The sequence below is a fragment of the Gouania willdenowi genome, chromosome 17, assembly GCF_900634775.1.
Source record: "Gouania willdenowi chromosome 17, fGouWil2.1, whole genome shotgun sequence".
In the NCBI taxonomy this organism is placed as follows: Eukaryota; Metazoa; Chordata; class Actinopteri; order Blenniiformes; family Gobiesocidae; genus Gouania; species Gouania willdenowi.
This window is the reverse complement of record NC_041060.1, coordinates 5467749-5483306: the sequence shown is the minus strand read 5'-3', so window position 1 is coordinate 5483306 and position 15558 is coordinate 5467749. Positions and strand designations below refer to the sequence as shown.

The following is a 15558-nucleotide window of genomic DNA, read 5'->3' as shown; positions in this document are numbered from 1 at the left end:
CTCACAATCTGCAGCTCTGTGTTTGGAACTCAGCACTAAAAGTGATCTAACGTGTGATTGGTGGATTATTTCTGCTGTTTAAAACAAAAAAGCCTTATACATACATACATATATATATATATATATACACACACACACACACACATATATATATATATAACATTTGTGTTACAGATCAAAACATGAATATGAGACAAAAGTTCAGAGTTCCAGCTTTCATTTCATGGTATTTACATCTAGATGTGTTAAACAATTCAGGACAGAGCACATTTTGTTTGAACCCACCCACTTTTCAAGTGAGGAAAAGTATTGGAACAGACATTATTAAATGAACATAAAGTGAATAACATTTAATATTTGGTGGCATAAGCCTTACTTGCAATAACTGCATTAAGCTTGTGACCCATTGACTTCACCAGACTGTTGCATTCTTCATTTGAAATGCTTTTCCAGGCCTTTACTGCAGCCTCTTGTTTGTTTCTGGGGGTTTGTTTCTCCCTTCAGTCTCCTCTTCAGGAGGTAAAATGCTCTATTAGGTTCAGGTCCGGTGATTGACTTGGCCAGTCGAAGAACTTCTACTTTTTGCCCCGATGAAGTCCTTTGTTGTGTTGGCAGTGTGCTTTGGGTCATTGTCTTGTTGCATGATGAAGTTTCTCCCAATTAATGCATTTTTCTGTAAATTGCCAGACAAAAATGGTTTTGTAGACTTCAGAATTCATTCTGCTGCTACGATCATGAGTTACATCATCAATAAAGACTTGTGAGCCCGTTCCAGAAGCAGTCATGCAAGCCCAAGCCATGACATTACCTCCACCATGCTTCAGAGATGAGCTTCTGTGTTTTGGTTCATAAGCAGATTCTTTCTTTCTCCATACTTTGGTAGAGGTTCATCTTGGTCTCATTAGTCATCTCTGTACTTCTTTGCAAAATCCAATCTGGCCTTCCGATTCTTTTTGCTGATGAGTGGTTTGGATCTTGTGGTATGGCCTCTATATTTCTTCTCTCGAAGTCTTCTTCACACCCCAGCCCTGTGGAGGTTGGCAGTGATGTCACTGACTGTTGTCTTTGGGTGTTTCCTCACAATGTTTCTGTCATCAACTGCTGTTGATACCCTTGGCCGACCTGTTTGATGTCTGTTGCTCAGCACACCAGCAGTTTCATTCTTTTTTAGGACATTCCAAATTGTTTTATTGGCTGTGCCCAATGATTGTGCAACAGCTCTGATCAATTTTCCTCTTCTCTCAGCTTCAAAATGGTTTGCTTTTCTCCCATAAACAGTTCTCTGGTCTTCATGTTTGCTTAACAGCAAATGCAGTTTTCACAGGTGAAACCCAAAGCCAAAAATAAGAACTTTTCAATGTTTAAGCAATGAATCTAAAAGGCAACACCTGAACAACTAGAAACACCATCAGTCACACGTTCCAATAATTTTGCTCACTTGAAAAGTGGGTGGGTTCAAACAAAAGGTGCCCTGTCTTGAGTTGTTTAACACATCGAGATGAAAATACCATGAAATAAAAGCTGGAATTCTGAACTTTTGTCTCATATTAATTTTTTGATCTGTAACACAAATGTCTTCAGTATACAACAAAAACAAAGGAACTGACTTTGCCTTTCCAATACTTTTGGAGGAGACTGTATATTTCTGTTTGAAAGGCTAAGAAAGAAGACGAATTATAATATATATGAGACATAGAAGAGTGACTGAAAAGAAGCATTTTAACAGCAAATAATCTACAAACACATAAATATTAGTGGTGGGAGTTGATAAAAAAATCTAATTAATTATAATATATATCTATATCACCCTACTATATTATATATGCTTCAGTCTTCAACTGTTATTTTTCTGTAATAAAGTCCCAGCACTAACAGTCTGTATATATATATATATATATACACACAGACTGTTATTATTGCATAGTCACGTGACAGAGCTAGTATCAGTATTACATTTATTAGGTTCATAGTTTAAGTTTCTGGTTAATACTTGAACACACACACAGCTTTGATTGTTGTATACACCTGTATTGTATTTGTACCATTGTATATTTGTATTATTTATCTAATTTTATTTATGTCTACTGTAATGTGTGCACTTGTATTTAATCCTTAACAGTCTTACATAATTATGTATGTTTTGTTTTCTTCTTTGTTTAGTGTTTATTCTTATTTGTAATACTTTTTGAGCCTCTTTAACACACCTCATTTCCCCCTGGGATAAATCAAGTATTTCAAATTCAGAGCCTACTGCTGATTGGCTCATTAATCACCCTGTCCTTTCTGTGATTGGATGGTTATTAGTTCAGTGTGTTGATGGATTTATCTCTAAACTGTGAGTTTTTGTGCTTAAATAAAACCAAAAGAATGAAAAAGATTGAGGACTGACTCCGACCCTTCCTCCTCCTCCTCCTCCGATCCATCCATCTCGTCCTCGGAGACGCCGTCCCAGCAGGGGAAAAGCAACAACATGCTAATGCTGCGTCTCTGGGAGAGAAAAACAACACCCGGGGTCACAAACAAACAAACAGAGAGAAAGAGAGCAGCACATCGACAGCTTCCAGGGTTCAATAAGAAGTTTATTTAAAGCACTTTTCAGCTCCGTCACACATTGGTGTCCCTCAGGTTCACAGAGAGTAGAAAAGCTCCTCCTCCATCACTACAGGTGAATAAAAAAAGATGCTTGTTTTAATGCTGCGGCGTCCCAAAGCAACATGTCACTGTGTGTGTCACTCAGAGTTCATGTGAGGAGGATGGAAACACAGAGGAGTTACACGCACACATATCCAGCCTTAGCCCCTCCCACTACAGCAACGTCATGTCAGACTGAACGACTGGAAACAAAAGAAAAAACTAAGAAAACATTTAAACAAACGAAGAAGATTAAAACATTAAAGCTGAAAAACTCTCACAAACTACTCCATTTATTTATTTAATAACCTTTGTTATTTATTTATTGAGCTGCGGTCCTGGAGAGTCTGTTCTGCTTGTTGAAAGATAATACTGTGTTTTAATGACCTTTATTTATTTATAAATCTAACTTTTTAATGTTAAAGTTTAAAGTTAAACTGACGATAATCAGTTCCTCAGCTTAAATGTTTTATTAATCTCATTATTTAACTTCAGTCTGTTGTTATTTTACTTTGAAACAAACAGATAAATACATAAAGGTGCAGTGTGAGCACGTTTGGATGCTAACGACTTTCACCTGAAGCTAACTCAGGTAAACGCTGACTTAGCATCTTTTAGTGCAAACCTGCCAACTGTTTGGTGTTCAGCCGAGTCAGTGGAACAGACGCGACGCAGAGTCAGCGAGCGTGAACCGTGAAGATGGAGCGGAGGATTGTGGGAGATGTAGTAGAGGATCTAGTAGAGTAGCTTTATTGATCCGGATCTAGTAGAGCAGGATTCGGCGCTCGATGGCTTTCCGACAGATCGGACACTCGCTCATCCGATCTCCACACAGCTGACACGTGCCGTGGCCGCACATGAAGATCATGTTCTTCAGCCGGTCCAAACACACCGGGCACATTGTCTGTAAATAAATAATATCTATTAATAAACATGGATTATTATAAATATATCATTAGAACAAACATAAACTCACATTGTGTTTTTATTCATGTATGAGCTTTGTGGGAGGAGCCAGACTTTAATGAGCTGAACATATAGATGCTGACAGATCAAAGTGTAGGCGGAGTCAGGCAGGAAGGGTGGGGCCATGGTGCAAAGAAAGGAGAGAGTGGAGGAAGTGTAGGAATGCACCAAAATGAAAATTCTTGGACAAACAAATGTACGACTATATGAATGTGTACTAACCTTACCAACATTAAAGCATTGTAATTGTATAAATTAATATTAATGCTCCAATCAATATATTGATTAAAAATATATGAAACTTAGTTGCGTATCGACGTGTCACAGAAACATAAATCACACTAGTGTGTACTTCACAGCTTTTACTTCGTGTCAAACCTCCGATAAGAATAGGCTTTTGCGCTCAAGTGTTATATATGTGTGTGTATATATATATGTGTGAGTATATATATATATATATATATATACATACATATTGCTTGCAGCAATATATCTGGTTTCGGTAAATAAACGTGTTTTTTTTGGGGGGGATCACTAAGGAAAAGCACGGCAAGCTGCGAGGAAACGTCTGCACAGACTGCTCAGCTCTGTGATTGGTTGATTCTACAACGCTTCAGGAATGACAAACGATGCTAGTTTGGCAGCAAACCCCTCCGCTAGCCCAGAGGCTGCAGAAAAGAAGCCCGAGCTTCATGGAAGTTGGAGGAAGAAGAGAAACCGTGAGGGAGACGCTGAGATCACATCCCAGCTCTAAACTACAGTCCCATCAGAGGTTAGAGGTGTGAAGCTAACGCCTCTGCAGAGTGTGAGTAGATGACGTCTGTGAGTTAGTGCAGGAGCAGAAACCTGGTCTGTTGTCTCCAGGTTTGATCAAATTAATCTCTCACCTGTTCTTTGATGTCCTGAAGCTGCTGCTGGAGCTTCTGAACGTCTGCGTTAACGTTGGTGTTGTCTTTGTCTCTCTGTAGAGCTGGAATGTTTCCACTGGCTGTTGAAGGACAGTGACACTGATGTCAGACACACACACACACACACACCTAACTAGGGAGTGTCACATTGATTTGGTCTAAATAACAACTGTTTAGTGACACACAGTGTGAACAAGACCAAACTAAACTAGAGGATTTGATTTCCTGAAGTAAATCCATTGATGATGTGGAGCTAGAACACACCACTATTTAGCTGCTGGAAAAAAACGAGAACCTGACGTCACCCACCAATCAGGAGTCAGCAGTAGCATTAGTCTAGCATTAACATAATCCAAGCATGAAACTAACATTAACATTATCCAAGCATTAGGTTAGCATTAACATAAACCTAGCATTAACATTAGCATAACATTAACAGAGCATTAGTTTAACATTAATATTAATCTAACAATAGCATTTACCTAGCATTGGCCAAACATTAACATTATCCAAGCATTAGCTTAGCTTTAACCAAGTTTTAGCATAAACCTACATTAGCATAAACTGAACATTAGTCTAGCATTAACTTAACATTAGCATTAACATTTACCTAGCATTAATCTAACATTAGTGTTGATCAAGCATTAGCATTTACCTAACATAAACTTTAACCTAACGTTAGCTTATCATTAGCATTGACCAAGCATAAGCTTTAATTTAACATGAACCGAACATTAGCATTGACCTAGCATTAACTTAAGATCAACATGGCATTAGCTTAACATTAACATGGCATTAGCTTAACATTAACATAAACCTAACATTAGCTAAACATTAACATTAAGCTAACATTAGCATTAACTAGCATTAGTCTAACATTAGCATTGACCTAGCATTAACATTTACCGAGCATTAACATTAACCTGCTATTAGCTTATCATTTACATAAACCTAACATTAGCTTAACATGAACAATAACCTAACATTAGCATTAACTAGCATTAGCCTAACATTAGCATTGACCTAGCATTAACATTAACCTAGCATTAGCTTATTGTTAACATAAACCTAACAATAGCTTAACATTAACCTGGAATTAGCATTAACCTAGTATTAGCTAAGCATCAACCTAGCAGACTTAGTTATGGATCCATTAACAGTGTAGGAGTGACTTGTGAATGTTTCTACATCTTCTCTACAGAAGGTCTCTCTCTACATCAAACAAACACTCAGTCCTGATGGTCTCCATCCTCAGGACCATGACCCAAACCACAAGTTCCTCAGAGAACCATGTGATCTCTGAGTGATGAGTGGATAATAATTTAAATGATAAATCAGGTGGAGATGGTTGAGGAAAACACAGTGAGTTGAAGTTCATCCAAACGTTCAAAATAATCAAATATAAAAACAACTGAAAAAATGTAGGATCGATATCATCAAATATGGTTTGAGGTGTAGGAGGAAGTAGTTGAGTGTAAAAACAGGTTCCCTTTCAAAATAAAACACAAGCTCTTTGACTTTTCTGCAGTCGAAACACGCATTAGCAGCATTGGTGGTGTGTGCTGCCCCCCCACTCTCTGACACAGTGTGACCCACAGTGGACACATGAGGAACAGCTGGTTTATTATGGCCTCTGCACTTTGTCCTGTTTACCAGCACTGACACACCTACACACATCCAGACGCTCCTTCATCACTTTAACAGACACAAAACAGGAACTCGGCTTGTGCTTTTATTTTGAAAGGGCGTCACTTGGCAGCTATTTTATTATTTACTGATCAATAAAAAAAACCTTTATTTTAGTTTGAGTTTATTCCTTTATCCTTGTTCAGCGTGTTATGTTCTGTGTTATTTTGGGCTTTTATTTTGAAACAGATCTGAGGATGTGGTGTGTGAGCAGTGAAGAACTAAAGCACGTGGAGAGCTCCTGTGAATAATGAACTTTGTATTTACACAGATCACACTGTTCTATCGATGCACGTCACTAACTTATCTAATTCTATATTACTTAATCATATCTTATATCAACTTATCACATCCTGATTTATCTAATCCTAATACATTTAATCATAGTTAAACTAATCCCAATTTATTTTATCCTATTTCATGTATCTCTAATTTAGTTCATCCTAATTCATTTTATTCTAATTTATGTTATCCTAATTTATCCATCCCTATTTTCTCTTATATTAATGTATCTTATCCTATCCTGATTTATCTAATCCTAACTGATTTTAAACTAATCCCAATTTATTTTATCCTAATTTATCTAATCCTGATTCATGTTATCTAAATGATCTAGCTCCATTTTATTTTATATTAACTTATCTTTTCCTATCATAATTTCTTTTATCCTAACTTATCTAATCCTGATTCATGTTATCTAAATGATCTAGCTCCATTTTATTTTATATTAACTTATCTTTTCCTATCACAATTTATTTTATCCTAAATTATTCTATCAGGATTTATCTAGCTCTATTTTTTTCTTATAATTTATTTTATTCTCATTAAACAAATCCCAATTTATTTAATCCTAATTTATCTAGTTCCATTTTATTTTTCCAATAATTTATCTAATCCTATTCTAGCTCATGTAGCTCTATTATTTCTTATATTATTATTTTATTTTATTTTATCCTAACTTGTCCTCTTATCCCAATTTATCTAATCCTGATTTTTATTATCCTAAATTATCTAGCCCTATTTTATTTTGCGATGATTGTATTTTATCCTAATTTATTTTATCCTAATTTATCCAACCCTATTTTTTGGTATCCTTGTTTATTTTATTCCAGTTAAACTAATCCTTATTTATCCAACCCTATTTAATCTTATCCCAACTTATTTTATTCAGAGTAATATTTTTATGCAGTAGTAAATCAGTCAAATCAGTTTAATCTGATCAGGATTCAAATTATCCAGACTTGGTTCTTCTTACAGGATCCCCACCAACCAAGCTGTGTGTGTGTGTGTGTGTGTGTGTGTGTGTGTGTGTGTTGGGGGCGGGGTCAGGGAGCTCTGATGATGATTGGACAGTGGAGGGATACTTACACCAACTCAGAGCCAGATTGTTGGGCTGGAGAAGATCCTGCGACCCTCCTGCCAAAGTGTTAGAGCTCCCTGCTGGAATAACCAATCACATGTTATACATGTCGTCATGTGACCTCAGAGTGAGGCAGAGCAGCTACACAGGAGGAAGGACTGGGTCAGAGTGGGAATGTTGGGAAGGGTCAGCATCAGTGTGTGTGTGTGTCAAACTAAAGAATGTAAAGCAGGGGTTCTCAACCTTGGGGTCAGGACACCATTTGAGATCGCAAGACAATGGGAGGGGGTCGCCAGATGCCTTCAAGAAACTGAGAATATTTTCTGAACAATTTGAGCCCATTTTTGCTTATTTTTCCCCTTTTTCTACAACTACACCAAACCTGCCACATTTGTACTGGGCAATCGAAAATTGCCAAATACATTGTCCTTGTTGGTGTTCTTATTATTATTTTTCTTCCGCAACTCCTTTGTCCTAGAACTCCTCCTAGGCTATTAATGCAGTACTAATGACACATGTCATCTCATAGGGGTAATGTCAAGGATGTGCCGTCAACCTTTTTTGGAGCCAAAATGTCAAGGTCAAGGTCGTGTCAAAAACAAAATTTTCCATATCTCTGCCAATATTCTTCATACAAGTTCGATGCTTACATTTATGAAACGCTCATCTCAAGAGGAGTATTTTGTTTATTTGGACCAAAGCTGTATGACCTACCAGTAAAAAGCTTGGTATGGGTCATGATGTCACAAAAATAGGTCATATTTGAAGTCAAGGTCAGTATTCTGTTTTTCCTGCATTATTACTTCCAATTTAATAAGTAAAAAGAACAAACTTGTCAACAAATCCAGATACAGGTTGGGATTTCTGCAAATTTTTTCATTTGCCAAATACAGTACGTATTCGCCTTGCAAAAACAGGTCTTGCCGAGTTTAACTTATTTTCATCACTTTTGCTTGCCATACTTTTGCTCTTTTTAATGCATTTACTGGTATGCTATATTACTCTTATTTCTGACACTTCTCAATCAAATTTATTTCAAGGCCTTTTCTGCACATTATTTCCACTTTCATGACATTTTTAGCACTTAGAAACCCTTTCCACCTAATGTCACATATGTTGACCCATTATTGTCACTTTTAATCTGTTTTCACCACATTTCATGCTCATTTTTGTCAATTTAACCACATTCACCATTTGTCATGCCCATTATATGCCAGTTTAAACTAATTGTTCCAATATTGACACTTTGAACCCTTTTAACCATGTTTTTTGCCACTCTAATTTGCAACTTTTAACCAGTTTCTGTGATTTTTAAAATCCCATAACACCACCTTTTCTTGTCACTTTCAACTAATTTTATTTATGATTAAAACAAGGATTTCCATCTTTAAGATGAATACATCCTATGGGCCAACTTATAGTAAACTTCCTGGATAACAGTGGATATTATTCAGATTAATAAATAAATGTGGTTATCACAGATTCATAGAACAAAGGACCATCATGTTGCTGATTTTATGGATGGACCCCAAAAATCTCTCCCCTTTATTTCCCCTTATAGATGACCCTGTCTACACATGACTGTTCTTCAATGTTCATGTCTGTGTTCAACCACCTATAGCTACAGTGGGGGTCCCCGCTCTCTGGGACCTTTATTTTGGGCCTGAAAAGGTTGAGAACCACAGCTCTAAAGTATTATTATTAGTATAGATACAATAAAAACAGTGATATATCACATTAAATATATATACATAATGTACTATATATATATTTATATCTGTGTGTATATTATTTATAATGAGATCATGATTTTCTGGAGCGACAGAATAATAAAAGTTTATTTTTTTTCCCTGCTGTGTTCCTCAGTGATCCTGATGTCTATTGGCAGTATTGATTATTGATTGTGTTTATTGAAAGTATTGATTATTGATCAAGTTTATCAGGTGAGCAGGTGTCGATCGTTGAACTGAGGAGTGAAATGCAGCGAAGCAGGAAAAACAGAAAAGAAGTGGAAACAAAGGGAGACTACGGAGATGAGTCGAAGGGAAAATCCACTCACTAAGGTCACCATCATCATCATCATCATCATCATCATCATCATCATCATCATCATCAGCGGCATCATCATCCTCCATACCTTTCCCTCCGCAGCACAGAGCGAAGGGAGAGCGGCGCTCCACCACAGCCCGACACTGTACGCACTTCTTCATGAGGTTGGCACAGTCTGGAACATATGTAGATAACACGTTAGCGCCCCCCAGTGTCTGAGGATAGATGTGCACTCAGTGTGTCACACACACACACTACATTAGGTTAGTATTTTCAAAATAAAAACAAGCTAATCATTATTTAAAATACAGAAAAAGGCGTAATTTGATGGAATTTTAAGAAAATGAAATATTGTCACTGTGGTAAATCTGACTTTAATACTTTGCTCAGTACTTCCTGTCGTTGTTGGTATGACTTACTCTCACAGGCGCACATGTGACCACAGGGCTGAAACAGCACGGCTGCCTTTTTGTCAGAGCAGACGACGCATTCCTCGATCTGTGGACACAAGAACAGGCTGTTGTGTCCTGTCTTTCTTTAAACCAGTGAACTCAGACTTTTTTTTTTGGTATTTCCCACTTTGAACAAAGGTGAACTTTAAAGCCCCCCCTCATATTTCATAATAAATCAAAAATGAAATTATATTAATTACATGGATAAAAATAAATGTAAAAGTGCAGCTGTCAAAAATACAGGAAATAACCAAACATTGTTAAAAATCTATGACAAAAAGGTTAAGAAAACAAAAAAGGATTTTTTTTTTAAAGTTTATTGTTCTGCTCCATGTGAAGTACATGCAGACGTAATTTATTATTTTTGCACTTTAGTTCCACAATGCATTTTGTTCCCTAAGGTCCATATCTAACACATCATTTGAATGTCCGCTACATTATTAGGCTCTGATTATAACTTTGGTTAGTCTTAATCATCTTTATTGTCAATGAATATAGGACTTTAAGTCCCAGTGTCATGATAAAACAAGCTGATTTTAATAGAAAATAAATAACTCAGCGATCATTTTGATATGTGACATGTTTGGTGAAATGTTATTAATCTAAGAGAAAAATGAAAATAAATCATTTCCGTAGCTGTGCTGCCATCAGCCTGTGAATCAGATTTGGTTTTTCCCTCGTGTGACATCAGCACACTGTAAGCGACTTCAGTGACTCTGGCGACAAGATTACATTCTAAATCAGTGTATATGATGCGACCTCCAGCAACGCGACTGACGCAATTCCAGCGACTCCATTGCGTGATCTGAGTCACTGGAACTCACTCAAAGATGAACATTTGAAAGTATTTCAAGCGACTTCGAGTGTGTCGCGACATCCAATCAGCAACAAGTTCCTCCCTATGTCACTTCCCAGGGGAAGATGAAGCGACCAAAAAGCGCGTCTATGTTTAAGTGATTCATCGCAAGCGATTTAAGTTGGGTGTAAACTCACCTTTATACTACAAACATTTGGCATACATGTCATATCAAATGATCATTGAGTTCTGTGTTTTCTATTAAAATTAACTTGTTTTATCATGCCACTAAAACTTTAAGAAGATTGACGTTAAATTGAAAACCTCCTCCTTTTTGTCAAGCCCCACCTGTCATGTCTCCATTCCCCACCAGGGGGTGTGCCACACTTTGAGAAGCACTGATTTAAAGTCATTGAATGCATCATCATCAGTGTTCCTATTGCAGATGAGTCTGTGTGAGCTAGCTAACATTCTGTTAAGATAACTGAGTTAGCACTAACCCACTGTGCTGATGTCACCTGTCAGTCACTACGTGTTACTGATTCATGTGCAGCTATGAGCCAGTAGAGGGCAGTGCGGTGCTGCCAACCTAACCCTACCTTAGTTCTGGACTGAACCTGCTCTTTGCAGATCAGACACTTCTTGACGCGTGGTGAGCACAGAGAGCAGGTAGCGATGTGTCCACACGGTCCAAACAGAGTGTCTCTCTTCATGTCTGAACACACCATGCATTCCTCTAGAGACTCCAAGTTACAGCCAAGGGACGGGCTACGAGCATCCACGGCACCGCTGAGGACACACACATCCTTTTATTGGTGCTGATGACAGCAGAGTGAGGTCACGGTGAGGGGATTAGCATGTTCTCACCTGCTCTTCTCCTTGTGACACTTGGCCAGCGCCTTACAGAGGCTGGGGTCAGGACACAGGTCCAGAGGACTCTGACCCTTCTTGTTTCTCACGCTTAGGTCGGCGCCGTTGGCCGCCAGAAAGCAGGCAATGGACGCCGCGCTCTTTTTCTCTGCTCCCTGTGTCCCCAGCCCCATGATGAGCTGCACACACAAACACACACACACACACAACATTCAAAACAAGGCTTTCAAACCGCTTAAATCATACAAAAATACTAAATAAAATGTACAAATATGGTATAACAGGTGGCATATGAATGGGTATCTAGTGATTTAAAAGACAGGAAACAGTTATGAAATCAGATAGTTGTAATATCAGCTCAGTCCTTGGACCTATACTTTTTCTCATTTATTTAAATTATATTGTGCCCATGTCATATTTACTGCTACATTATTAGGCTTTTAAAATCCATGTACAAAGCTTATTCAAAAAATTTACCCACAAATCTGCAAAATAAATAAATAAATAAGAGATAAAGTAATTATAACTTGTGAGGTTTAGAAATATTAGAAAAATCCAAATTGAGAACAGTGACAAAAAAAATGTGCATTTCAGTTCAGGGACTATGTAACAATTATACTGGTAAATGACGACATCAATTACCAATATCACTTAATATGTTCAAACAGAATGTGAAATGTATTATGTTGAAGAAATAAGACAGAAGTGTAGCTTTATTATGGTTTTAAACGAAATGTAACATTGACTTCTTTAATGTCATTAATCTTAAGTTTAATTTCTTTCTGCTCCTTTTCATTCATGTTTTTCTTTTTTTGATGTGGAGGAGAAAGAAATTCGTTTTAATGTCTTGAATGAAATAAATAAACAAAGTGATCACATGATGGAGGCAGCGTACCGTGTTCTTAGAAGGCTCCCAGGGCTCCACTTTGCTGACGTCCTGCATGTCCTGCAGCTGTCTGAGCTGAGACAGTGTGTGGTGACGTAGCGCCTCATGTAGCGGCGTGTCTCCATCTTTGTCCTGCACGTCCAGCTTAGCCTCAGCTCTAACCAGCAGCTGTAGGACAGAGCATGGCTATAGTCAGTGCACCACAAACCAGTGCAGTGAGAACTCAACAGCTCACAGGATTTAAAAAAGATCAATCTGTGAAACTCTAAGAAATCTCAGTTAATTTAAGGTCGATTTAACAGGAAAAGATTAAATTAAAAATAACTGAAAAAAAACAGTGCTGCCAAATTTGAGCACTTTCAACAGAAAATCCAGATTAAAAGCAAAAGGAGAGAACTTAAAAGCACGTAGTTCGGCATGATTGATCAATTTCCTCGAGGAATAAATGAAAGTCGGAAAATCCTGTATCCCATTTTTAAAGAAAACCGACAAGAGCAGACGTTCAACACTGGTCGTAGACAAACTCTACATAGACGGTCAATTATTTCAGGACTCTAATCACCCCCTGGCTCTACTAAGAAAAAAAAGACAAAAAAACTGGTGATGTATGAGTTAATATAGAAAAAATAACTCTCCACTTAAATTTCTCTGTTTTCATATTAGTTAAGCTAGCACTGTTTAAAAGGTAAAAAAATAAATAAAAATAATTAAAACATAAAAAACAGTGTACTGTTCCTTCTTTGGTTATTCTGTTTGAAAACCAAATCAAAATAACAAATAAAAGGTGTGGTTATTTTGTTTCACTGACTTAAATCCTAAACATAAATACAGAAACATAAAAAAACAAACAGATAAGCAGTGTTTTTCTGTTTTAAAATTGAAGTAATAATGGAGAAATCTTGTTCTGTTTGTGAGGTATTTGGATATTTACGGGGAAATTAGAGCGAGAGCTTCAGCACGTCACCACATTCTGAACCAGAACTGAAGTCCACTGGTTTCCCTCCTCAGGTCCTGGACCAGGTTCTGTTTAGGATTTATTCCAGCAGTTTTCTGTTCCTGTTTTCACGTTTACCTCTCGTAAAAAGCTGCTCATGTTTTAAGTTTTGTTTAGTGTGTTACGGTGACTGACAATTGACTCTAAGACTGGTGTGAAAAACAACAAATGTTAGAACTTCTACCATTTGACACTTTTGCAAAAACAATTTTACAGATATTTATTTTTTTGCATGTTACAATACTGCTAGCCACTAAAGGCAGCTGTCAACACACACATAAACTGAAGTTGATCACAAGAAATGAGGAGCACCAGTAGATTCATTACACCACCTCTGGTTCCTTTAATCACATATCATGTGCATGCTTTTAGTAACCTCCATTTTTTTTCCATTCATTTATTTATTAATGTATTAATAACGTTTCTAGTCACCAGTTCATCAGTAATGTGACTTATGAGTTGCTCCTTTTTCTGTCCTGTAGTAAAAGTCTGTGGGTCCCCTCTGTGTGGTGAGATTAAAACATGAAGCTCTCGTCCATAGTTTCCCTTAAATATCCAAATATCTCACACACAGAAAAAGATTTAATTTTAAAACAGAAAAACACTGCTTGTCTGGTTTTTGATTTTTCTGTATTTCTGTTTAGGTTTTAAGTCAAAAATATTCACGCTCTTTATTTGTTATTTTGATTTGGTTTTAAAACGGAATAACCAAAGAACCAACAGTACACAGATTGTGATTGTGAATAAAGAGGTGGTACCAGTATGCAGTTTGATCCCAGGCCACCAGATGGCAGCACAGAACTGTTAAACAGAAAACTAACCCTAACGATCTGTGTGTGCTGTCTCTCCACAGCCAGGTGTAGAGCTGTCTGCTGGTTCACGTTCTGGATGTCTAGGCTGGCACTGCCCTGTAACACACACAAAGAGACACACACACCAACACACACACACACACACACACACACACACACACACAAAGAGACACACACACACAAAAAGAATTAGCGATGTGGTGAACTGCTGGTGTGTTGTGATGGATTGAGCTTTAGAATCAAACGTAACTGTCGGTGTACGACTTCACCTGGTCATCATTATAACTTATGATGCTTTAATGGTGTCACACAGTGTTTACATTAATTGTTCATTTGTACAATACAAAACACTTTAGAGCATCACATTCAGCCCGCTCGCTAAAGTAAGAAATGATAGAAAAATACATGAAACATTGAACTAATTAACTTATTCAGCTATAGATATCTAAGCCCCTCCACATACAAAAACTCAATTAAAATCCACATTATTTGCAGAGCTCAGTTTTCAGTAATTTTTAATCTGAAATTGTTGATAGAACTCTTAATTTTTCATAAATCTGGCAATTTTTCCTCAAATTACTCCACAAAATGTCCCCAAATTCTCCAAATCAGTGAGATTTTAATGAAAATCCTGCAGGGATTGATATACATGATCATTTATGTATCATTTATACATGAAAGTGCAAACCAGGGCACATTAACGTTGACATTGATCTTTTTCACACAATAATTCTGCATCACCACCAAGAAGCAAACTGGTCTGTATTTAGCCTGTGAACTAAAATGATTTGAACACCCCTGCTTTAGATGAAGCTCTGCATTATTCCTTAGAATCACTCACAATGTGTGGAAACACAGGCACAAGATAATACAATCACCAGTAGAATCTTAACACCCACTGGTCTGAGCATCAATGTGTCACAGGATAACCTGACGACCAGTCTGAAGTGCGTACACACACGCACACACACATGATGCTGATCGGCTAACAAAAACAACACAAGCCACGCCCACATCAGATTTCTGAGCTCCTTCAGCTAGTGTTGGCACAAAAAGATGTGTCTCTGTCCTGAAGGACGGAAAGAGCTTTAGGAACAGCAGTTAGTGAGTATCAGTGCACGGGGAGCGTGCACGTGTGTGTGATGTTT

The 15558-nt window shown here is 37.4% G+C and overlaps 1 protein-coding gene across 5 annotated transcripts in view; it reads right to left on the bottom strand.

The window, feature by feature from the left end:
* Nucleotides 1-2561: 2561 nt before the first annotated feature.
* The window catches only part of mib1 (MIB E3 ubiquitin protein ligase 1), a 48885-nt gene continuing 35888 nt past the window's right edge, over nt 2562-15558 (bottom strand). The window contains exons 14-22 of one of the 5 annotated variants that reach the window (XM_028472623.1): nt 14420-14506; nt 12614-12772; nt 11716-11897; nt 11448-11637; nt 10020-10098; nt 9611-9775; nt 7560-7631; nt 4485-4585; nt 2562-3535 (exon numbers count right to left, since the gene is read on the bottom strand). In XM_028472623.1, coding sequence (XP_028328424.1) covers nt 3395-3535; nt 4485-4585; nt 7560-7631; nt 9611-9775; nt 10020-10098; nt 11448-11637; nt 11716-11897; nt 12614-12772; nt 14420-14506 — 1176 coding nt within the window. In that variant the 3' untranslated portion in view covers nt 2562-3394. The remainder of the gene's footprint in view (nt 3536-4484; nt 4586-7559; nt 7632-9610; nt 9776-10019; nt 10099-11447; nt 11638-11715; nt 11898-12613; nt 12773-14419; nt 14507-15558) is intronic. The other 4 variants (XM_028472624.1, XM_028472625.1, XM_028472626.1 and 1 more) reach the window with 4 other exon arrangements.